The 10867-nt window shown below is 32.5% G+C and overlaps 1 protein-coding gene across 1 annotated transcript; it reads left to right on the plus strand.

Annotated features, from left to right (window-relative positions):
- Positions 1-4105: 4105 nt before the first annotated feature.
- On the plus strand, positions 4106-5350 carry LOC131622060 (CASP-like protein 2A2). The gene is made up of 3 exons (XM_058893103.1): positions 4106-4593; positions 4663-4777; positions 4887-5350. The coding sequence occupies exons 1-3, from the start codon at positions 4340-4342 to the stop codon at positions 5169-5171; spliced, it is 654 nt and encodes a 217-aa protein (XP_058749086.1). The 5' UTR covers positions 4106-4339; the 3' UTR covers positions 5172-5350.
- The last annotated feature ends 5517 nt before the right edge of the window (positions 5351-10867 follow it).

A 10867-nucleotide genomic window follows, 5' to 3' on the forward strand; every position in this document is an offset into this window, starting at 1 on the left:
TTTGAAAGGTCACACGGGAAGATGAAAATTTTCTTAATGCAAATATGGAAACTCAATCTTTTTAGCTTTTCATTCAAAAGGTGGACTTTTTTAAATCTTAAATTCAATTAAATGATAATTATAATATTGAATGAAATTATTATTATTGAATTGAAAACTAAATAATTTCTCATAATTATTAATTTAAAATTTATTTATAATACAACTAATTTGTTTATACTTCTAATTTGTTTTTTTATTTAATTTTCTTATTAAAATTAAAAGTTCTAACTTGAAATAAAATATATTTTGTAATCATTTAGATTATTAGAAAAAGGTTAATAAAAACAAATCTAAATCAATAGAGATAAAATTTATAACTTTTTACTACAACTTATATCTTTTTTTATTCCAAAGTTAAATATTTAGTTTTTCATTATAAAAATATAAGAATAAAAATTATTTTATAATTATTTAAATCCTTATTTGAGATAAAATTTATTTTGAAATTATTTAGACTTTTATAGAAAGGTTAATAAAACAAAATAAAATTAATTGAGATTTTGTAATTTTTGTAAACTTATGAAATAACTAAAACTTCTCAGAATTTTTTCAAATTAACTTCATAATTGTAATCATGTTAAAAATATGTTAATGGGTAGTCATGAAAATTTAATGATAAATAGTAATCATAAAAAATAATGATAAAAGATAAAAATTTATTAATATAGTCAATTTTATAAATTGAATAAACTATGATTGTTTTTATAAACAGAAATAAGTTACAAAGCATTTTAAATTTGAGATTTTATATTTATTACACTATCCAATGGAGACTACCTAATGTGACTATTTTAAATATATGAGAATAAATATATATTATTTACCGTACATAGGTTTTAAATTTCTATTTTTTTTATAATCGTACATATTCAAGATCTAATTACTCTATTAACATATTCATATTTTTATTATTTGTTTTATTTTTTAATATTTTAAGTATACATTTAATGTAGAAACTTTTAATATTTGACGGGAGATGTCATACATTTTAGGTTTGAAAAAAATGAGCTAATATCTCAAATAGGTTTAATAAATTTTATTCTCTGACTATGTTTAATTTCTTAATTAAAATCATATTTTTTTAACTTATAAAATTATATTTTTTATATTGTATAATATTATACATTAAATGTAGAAACTCTTAAGTATTTAACGGGAGTTGTTATACATTTTACGTTTGGGAAAATGGGCTAATATCTCAATAAATTTTTAAAATTAACTCATTTGGATTCAACTGAGGTTTCTTAACTCATCTGAATTGACAGGTAGATGTGAATGTATCTATGAGATACCAACAAATCATTTTAATGTCCATCTTTTAACTATTTGTTTTATTACTGTTTTATATATTTGAAGTTATAAAATTAATTGACGGGTAGATGTGAATGTATCTATGAGATATCAGTTATTGATTAAAATTACGTGAATATTTATGAACTGTAAAATCAGTTATATTATGTTTGATATTCCAAACAAATGAATTAAATTTTGATAAATGATTATAAGTTATAACTATATTAATGTTATTTAACTGAAAATATGATGTCATATTTAATAATTTAGTCATTAATACGTGTAATATTAATCCATATGTTTATTGTTTTTACTTAAAGAGCTAAAAAAGTATGTATTATTAGCTCTTTTATTGTTAACTATTATATTTTTGGGATTAACATTGACTAAATTTTATTTGCATTTTGGTTAAATATATATGGTTGATTTATATAAAAGAACTCTACAAGTGATATTTAGATCTACAAGTGATATTTGGATACTTGTAATGTGAAACCTCGACGAGACCCGTGCGATAGCACGGTTTCCTAGTAGTTTAAGGAGAATATGAAGTAGTGCCATTTATATCACAAAAGGTACAATCAAACAGTGGTTGTGATTAATGAATGTGTGAGGCACGCCTAAATGTAAACATGTAGGTAATATTTCTTTTGTTAGTAATTTTAAGTATTTTTAATAAAAGTAAAAGGATACAAAGGTAATATCCAAGTTTGGCATCATAAAGAGACCACCTAAAAAACACTCCTAATGAAATATATAAATAAAGATAAAATAATAAAAATTACAAATAAGAGAGATTAAAGAGAAATCTGAGGGATGAAAACACCTACCTCATTAAAAAATAAGGTTAACATTTATCATGTCATATAGGCTGGTTTTAAAAAACTTTATAAAAAAATTTAGCTTCAATCTTTAACATTTTAAAATTCCTTTGTTTCGACAAAATCACTAAAATCTTTAACGCATCAAATTTATTTTGAATTTTTATTTACTTTTAATGAAATGAGTGTCAATTTGAATTTTGAAAAAATACCCTATAAGATTCAAACCAAAGACCTTGCACTCCCAAGTCCAAGGCTTATCATCAGATCCATTATATTCTTTTGTTAAAATCTGCCATCATAAATACTTATTACATACTATCATCCTCTTCAATTTTATCACTTCATCATCTTCATCTTCATCATGGTAACCATCATCATGTGCATCATGTCTACCTCTACCATGGTAACCACTACCACCATTATGGTAACCATTACAATTTTGAATTTATCTAAGATTCAAACATTTTGTGTAACCTCCACCACCACCATTAAAGGTTACCATTCTTATTTTTAGTGGGAAGGTTACCATTCTTTAAAAGTCTCTCATTCGTGTATTTTTTGTGACCGTTTAATCACAATTACAAAGCAAATTAATATCAGTTATGGTAAGTTAATAGTGCAAGATAGATCTTCTTTATATATTTTTGCAAGAATTGAATATGAGTTATATCACAATCATCCATCATAATCTGCAACAAACACAAACAAATATAAACAACCCCAACCACATCCGCAAATATCAGTGTAACAACAATTTAATTATAATACTATAATATGGGACGGACATTAGAAGAAAAATCTCCTACTCTATGTATTTGACATTGAATAGTAGGGGTGTGCAAAAAAACCGGTAACCATAAACCAAATCTATATCCAAATTAAACCATATTTAAAAATCCAGTCCAAAGTAAAATTTTAGAACCGGTGGCCCATTTATCAAAACCAAAAAAAACCATAAACCAATAATCAATTTGGATCAGCTTATTGGGTACCCAATTTGAGACTCTCAAATCTCTTCTCTTTCGCTCAACTCTCTCTTCTCTTTCGCTACTGTCACAAAGTGAAAGAGATTAAAAAGTTATTCACAGAGGGATTGAATGCTGGTATTTTTTTGGGTATGAATTTAGGTTAGGCATTTTGATGTCTGGTACCTGTTCTACTTTACCATGGCTATTGGTACAATTTTAGTGTTTTGGATTTATGATAATTTCATCACATTTTGTCTTTATGGCTACGATTGATCCTTCCTGAATTTGTTTAACCATTCGCAAGTAATTCAAAGTGACATAACGTGCTGCGCCTTTTGTATTTGGTTTACTGAATGCTTATTCTGCTATCCATGAATTTCAGAATTTAGTGAAGCTTTTTTATTTTTCATTATTGTTTTGATTGCTTTAATTATTTTGATTGACCTTATGCAATTTTATGTTAAATTCAGAGCCTGTTTGTTCTTAAATAATGTGAACTTATGGATCATAATTCATATAGAAGAGAATAGTAGTAGTGAAAACCTGTTTGTTCTTAAATAATATGAACTTGTTTTATAAAACTGGTTTTTTTAAAAGAAAAATAAAAACTGGTTTTGAGAGAACCAATTTAAAACCGGTTTTTTTGTTAAAACTGGTTTTTATGAAAAACCGGTTTAAAACCAAACCAAACCATATGTAAACCGGTTTTAAAAAAATAAACCGGTTTTAATAAAATAGTTTTAAGATCCAAACCAAACCATATATATGGTTCAATTTGGTTTGGTTATTGATCCATGCACACCCCTATTGAATAGAATTGGTTGTTAACCCCATTAAATACTCTTATATCTATGCTTACACAAATTGAGGCTGTTGTTGGTTATATGAATAGGAGGAAATGCAAGTATATAGAAAGAGAGAGAAGACACACTCCTATCAAAATGTCATTGGAATATGTAGATTGTCATAATGGCATTGATTGCTTATTCAGTCTCTCCATACCTAACTTACTTCTCCCATCCTCCTCTCTTTACTCTCCTTAACTTCCCCCAATTAATTCCTCACATAGTACCTTACCTTCCAAACCTCAAATAGTAGTTACTCTAGTACACTTGCTTCTCTGCCCTAACCAAAACTCATCAAAACCTAGCCAGAAACAATACACATCTACATAAAAGACGTAAGCTAACTCTGTAATCCATTGATCTTGTGATGATGGAGAAAGGAACTGGTATTGTAGTTACAACTACAAGATCTCCAATGCAGCTTATGATGGGACCTTCTGTTGCTACTGCAACCGGTGATCAGGAACAAGAAGGTAACAAACCTACCTTCCTACGCACTGCCGAGACTTTCTTGCGTCTACTTCCCATTGGCCTTTGCGTTACAGCTCTTGTCCTTATGCTTAAGAACTCCGAAGAAAACGATAATGGATCTGTTTCCTACACTGACCTTGGAGCTTTCAGGTACATATATATATTTTCCTGAAAACATTTTGCATGTGAGTATTTTGGTTATAAAATTGCGGGGTGCAGGTATTTGGTGCACGCGAATGGTATCTGCGCAGGTTACTCCCTACTTTCAGCGGTTCTTGTTGCTGTCCCCCGTCCCACTATCTCTCGTGCTTGGACTTTCTTCTTCCTCGACCAGGTTAGATAATTAGTTACTCCCCTTTATATTTCAAGATGCATTTGAGACTTTGAGCATGCAAATGGCATTAGAAAACTGAAATTTTTTGTGTATATGTTTTCTTTCTTAGGCACTAACATACATAGTTTTGAGCGCGGGAGCTTCGTCGATGGAGGTGGTGTTCCTGGCTGAGAATGGAGACACTGCAACAGTGTGGAGTTCAGCTTGTGGTTCTTTTGGTCAGTTTTGTCATAAGGTCACAGCATCAGTAGCTATCACGTTTGTAGCACTGGTTTGCTATGTGATTCTTTCTCTCATTTCATCTTACAAGCTGTTCAGCAAGTATGATGTTCCAGCAAGTAGCACCAGTGATGCTACAGAAACTCACCACATTGCTCCTGCTTTCCGTGGCTAGCTGATACTTACACTTGTTGTGTTATAGGATGATAATGTAGTAGTTAATTTTCTATGTTTTATGCTTAAGATAGGTATGGCCGTATGGCCAATAATATTAAATTAAATGTATCTATGTATTACCAGACTTTTGTTTATTATATATATGGTTCATGGATCACTTTAACCTGCTTCATAATTGAGCACATATATATTCGTATGGAATAAATGTGTGATAAAGATCGGTAGATTTGTCTATAGACAAATGGAACTTAGAATATTTTTTTTTAATAAAATTTATCGGCTAATCATAAAAGGTTGGATACTAGATAATTTAGCAATATTTAAAAAGTTGAATATTAGAAAGCTTGTCTAATCATTTAGTAATAATTAATTTAGTTTTAGTATACTTTTTCATTTTTTAAATATGCAAATTTTACTGTTTATATATATATATATATATATATATATATATATATATATATATATATATATATATATATATATATATATATATATATATATATATATATATATATATATATATATATATATATTATTAATTTAAAAATATAAAATTGTTTATAAAAGAGAATGGAGGATATATTTAATTTGCTATAATTTTTACTATTTTTAAAGCATCATATTTTTCGAAATGGTGAAGCGACGCCTCTTCCCCTGTTCCTTTCTCATTTGACCTAATGGCACCCCTTTCCTCGGTCTTCACGTTGATCTAATCTTCTCTTTCTTCCTTTTCCTTCCTATAGCTTTATTTTACACCCCATGACATTTTCTTTGAAAGCAATTGTATTCCATCGGTTCCAACCAAACCTGCGATTTCAGTTTAGCAGACAGTCCAAGCAACTGTTTCCAAATCCTTTGTTAATACGGTTCGCAAGTTTGTGTCATTCCTCAAAGTCAGCAGCCAATTCCTTGTATCAAGGGAGCCAATATCTCTATAAAAATTTCTGAAGAAGAATATCAGTTAGGTCTCCAAGCTTGTAAACATAACCTCCATGGTAGAATTATTCGACCAAAGGGGTCTACGCCCCTCACTATTGCTGCAGTTTGTTCCAAAGCTAGCTACTCAATGGACTAACATCAACAAATGTGGTATCACGTCCTTAGATTTTATGAGTTTTCCTTTACGTGTCTTGAAGATGTGTAGCGGGTCAGATCCCTAAGCTCATGGAATCTAAACCATAGGACTTTGAAGCTCTTCCCCTGGTCCAAACATTTTGTGCCTACTAATGTGAATCAAAGTTCTGCTCAAGTCTGGGTGAAAATTCATGGATTTCTTCAAGAGTATTGGAGGCCAAATATTATTTTTGCTATTGCCATTAGTCTCGATACGCCCATCTGCATTGATTCTACATCTAGTAAACCTATATTTGATCGCTCTTTTGGATATTTCGTGCGGGTTCTGGTTGGCATCGATTTGGTCAAAAAGCTGACTTACAAAGTCCTTGTGGAAAGGGTTGGATTTGCTTTCTTCGCGGAAATTGAGTACGAAAAATTCCCTGATTTCTGCACTCATTATAAGGTCATTGGGCACCAATATGATTTTTGTAGGAGGCGTATTGGTTTGACTGCGGGTAAAGGTATACCAAAAGTGGATAAAGTTCAGCAAAATAAAGTGAATGAAGATGTGATTCTGGAAGCTCAACATATTCATGTTGAGGTTGAGAATGTGGGACGAACCTCTGATGTTACTAGCTCATTGCTAGTTATTGTTAATCATAATGTTGTCATCTCTCTGGTGGAGCCTGTTATAGAGCCACATGTCATACCCTAAAATTTGCCCGATCAAACCTACGTCCGTTAATCCACCAAGGTTCGAAATTAAGAGTCATGGGGTTTGATATTTCTATTGTCAAACCCGTTCTCTTATAAATCAGGTTGAGTTAACACAAGGGCGTAATTAACAGAAGTTTATGACCCAAACGTTGGGCCCAATTATTACAATGGTTATCATTCTTGGGGGTATTTTGGGTTTCACTAACATTTGTTATGATTATTATTTTTTTTACTTTTTTTATCATGACTAGCTATTAGTATTCAGCGTTATCAATTTCTATTATTAATGTTGATATTGATAGGATTATTTTCAGGGTAATGATAGAATTAGTATTAATATTATAATTATTGATTAGTATTATTAATTAATTTTAATAGAATTATCATCATTATTAGTTTTAGTTTTTATTATTATTTATCATTACCATTTTTTATTTTGATTTCTTTTTAGTTAAATAAAAATGAATATACCATATTGGTATTTTAATGCTATTATGATTTTGTTAATTATTATTAGTATTAGGTTATTAAAAGGAAAAAAGAAATGAACCAAATTGGCCAAATTCTAACAAGTTCACGTTTCTATGTGCAGAGGAAGAGATTTGCAAGCTTCTCAATCTCCCTTCAAATCTAAATCAAATCTTTCCTAACCAACAACAAATCAAAATCCAAAAAATAACCTAATGATATATAAACTAACAGCATTTTGCAGACAGGGGGAGGAGGAGGGGACTCTGCCTCCAAAACCGTAAAAAATATATACTCAAGCAAAGAGAAGAAAAATCAAATTTTGCTCTGAGTGTTGGAGGTTGATTCAAGGCGTCTTAAGTATCCCAATCAATTCCTTGGTGTTTATGGAAGCTAACTCAATCATCATCTTCTATTCAGCCTGCACAGAATCGTGAATTATATGCTCACAAAAGAGAAAAATTTCTTGAACTCGATTCCACGCTTATACGCCTCCTGTACATGAATTAATTATATATTTGTGTTTGTATTGATGGAATCTGCAAGGGAGGACTGGACGACAAAGAAGACGAACAGTGGAGGCGCGAAGGCTTTTTGGTTTGCATTCATATTTTTCTCTTTTTCATATATTATTTAACGATGGTGTATATAAAACAAAGCGCGCGTTTGGTTGGAGTGGTGAACGTAAACGATTGTGTTGCCCAAGGGCCTGGGTTCGATCCCCAGGTTCCTACACTATTTTTTATGAACTGCTTATTTCAAGATCCTGTGCACTCAGCCAACATGAGACCACCATACGCCCTCTCGTTAGCAACCACAGGATTATGCCACGCTCATATCTAACGTATCAGGAATTGAGGGTGCGCCATGGATAGTCAAGACCTAGCTGCGCATGATCATAACCAGGTTTTTTATTATTTATTTATTATTTACTTTACTATTTAATTGTTTAGATTAAAAATTAATTAGTTATATTTAATTTAATTAATTAATTTTAATTAGATAATATAATTAGGGTTAGGTTAATGTCTAGGGTAGAATTATATTTCCCGATTATTTCGATTTTATCGATTTAATTTATTTAATTGGTTTTGACTGTTATAAATCACAAAAACCATAGGAAGGTTTACGATATTAGGGTTTGTCCAATCCAATTGCCCATTTGGCAAAACATTAACCCTTAATTAATTCTCTCCTCGACCCGACTAAATCTATTAGTCGCATTAGACGGGAGATAAAAATAATAAAAACAACCAATTCTAACTTCCCCTTTAACGGATAAATGGAGGATGAATATCTATTTCATCCCGCCTACGAATTAGTCGACTCTCTATGTCGTACTGATCAAATATCTGAATAAAGCAATTTAATTAAAATTAAAACATTCAATTTGCTGCCCGCGACGATTGAATCCATCAATCAGAGTAACCAGCAGTACAATTTAATCTGTTAACTATAATAATCAAACCTATTGATCACAGCAACTAACGGTGACATATTAAATCAGGGTTGTACGCCCAGATCTTAAAACACACTAAACCACGACACTACGGATTTTCATCCCTTCAAACACTGCGATGTTCACAACTGCGACAAGGTAATTCAAAATACCTTACGAACATTTGCATTTTGAAACTGCGATAGGCCATTCAAAAAGCCTTCCAAACAACTTCAAATACATTCAAATCAAATTCAATTCAAAGGCGTACAACCATGTGCCCGAACTACGTTGACTCTGATTCTCCCTAAGGAGATACGTAGGCACTTGGATAACCAAGGCGAGTCCCCCTCCCTAAAATCTCAATTCACTTAAAATCTCAATTTCGCCCTTTTCATTTCTTTAGCTATTAAATCCTAATATTTTAGCCATAAACCTTTACCTTAGATTCAAAGCCAATAGGAAAGGGTTGAGGGTGCCTAACACCTTCCCTCGACCTGATTATAATAACTTACCCTGAATCTCATAACTGCATAGGGTTTCCTATTCGCCCTTCAGAATAGGTGGCGACTCTCGGTCTTAATTTTTAGGGCAGGTTGCTACAGCTGGCGACTCTGCTGGGGATACACTATAGGTGAATTATTATGCTCCTAAGGCTTGAGAGGGTTTAGGTTCGTGGCAAACCGTTTAGGTTTTTGGCGAAATTTTTAGGGTTTGGCTAATTCGCCATTTTTAGGGTTTATGGTTTTTTTATAAATATTTAAATTTTATTTATTTATTTATTTATTTTCCATTACATTTATTTACCGCAATTCCTTTTATTTACCGCAATTCAATTAAATGTTTATTTATTTGAATATGTGTTATTTTATCGCATTCTTGGGATATATAAATTGTTGTTAAACCTAAGCGTGGGAATTATATTTAAGACCAGAGGGGAATTACATCGCCTACGAGTCTTATTATAATTCCACTCAGAGTGGGTTGAATATCTGGAAAGGTCTGATACGAGGCTTGACCTTGTTGAGGGCTGGACTTGATATTTAGCTGATCTCTCTGAGAACCTACCCCTAAAACTCGAACCTCATGGATAAATGAGTTGTTCTAAAATCCAAAGAGACAAAAAGTCTCGGCGGCTACGAACGACCCCATGAGACCTTCTAGAACATACCAATGGGAAGGGTAGGCACCCTAAGCCGTTACGTCGAACCTATGAACCTAGGGCTTATGTGCTTACGTGCTTATTATGTGCAATTTATATACTGCGAATGCCTTGCATTTTAATTTTTGCAGGTATTCCTACGCGTTCCCTGGCCTACAGGGACTCTATTTCTAAAGACCATGTCCTTCCCACGAAGGACACCTTCATTTATGCACGTTGATTGGCCTCTCGATGGCCATGAGACCTAGTGACTGTCATGAACGGTCACTCCGCGCCTGTATCTACGCACTCCCTAGCCTGTAGGGACTTTCCTTATATATCCTTGTATTCTTACAACTACGTGTCCTTCCCACGAAGGACATCTTCGTTACGCACGTCAATTGGCCTCTCGATGGCCATGCGATCTAGTGACTGTCTTGAACGGTCACTCCGTGCCTACGTCTACGCATTCCCTAGCCTATAGGGACTCTAATTCCAAAATTGCATCCTTCGTACGAAGGACATCCTTGTTAGCATACGTCAATTGGCCTCTCGATGGCCATGCGATTCGGTGACTATCTTGAACGGTCACCCAGTGCTTACTCCTACATACTCCTTAGCCTGTAGGGATTTTCTTTTACATCCATGTGTTTTCACAACGACGCGTCCTTCCCCGAAGGACAACTTCATTAGCATGCGTTCGATTGGCCTCTCGATGGCTATGAGATCTAGTGACTGTCCTGAACGGTCACTCCATGCTTGTTTCCGCGCACCCTCTAACTTGTAGGGTTTGGATTTCCATCTATACATCTTTCATCCCTAGCCTGTAGGGATTTCACTTCATCCGATATCGTCCTTATATAAGTTGTGTTCC

Source organism: Vicia villosa, unplaced genomic scaffold (assembly GCF_029867415.1).
Source record: "Vicia villosa cultivar HV-30 ecotype Madison, WI unplaced genomic scaffold, Vvil1.0 ctg.000024F_1_1, whole genome shotgun sequence".
Classification (NCBI taxonomy): domain Eukaryota; kingdom Viridiplantae; phylum Streptophyta; class Magnoliopsida; order Fabales; family Fabaceae; genus Vicia; species Vicia villosa.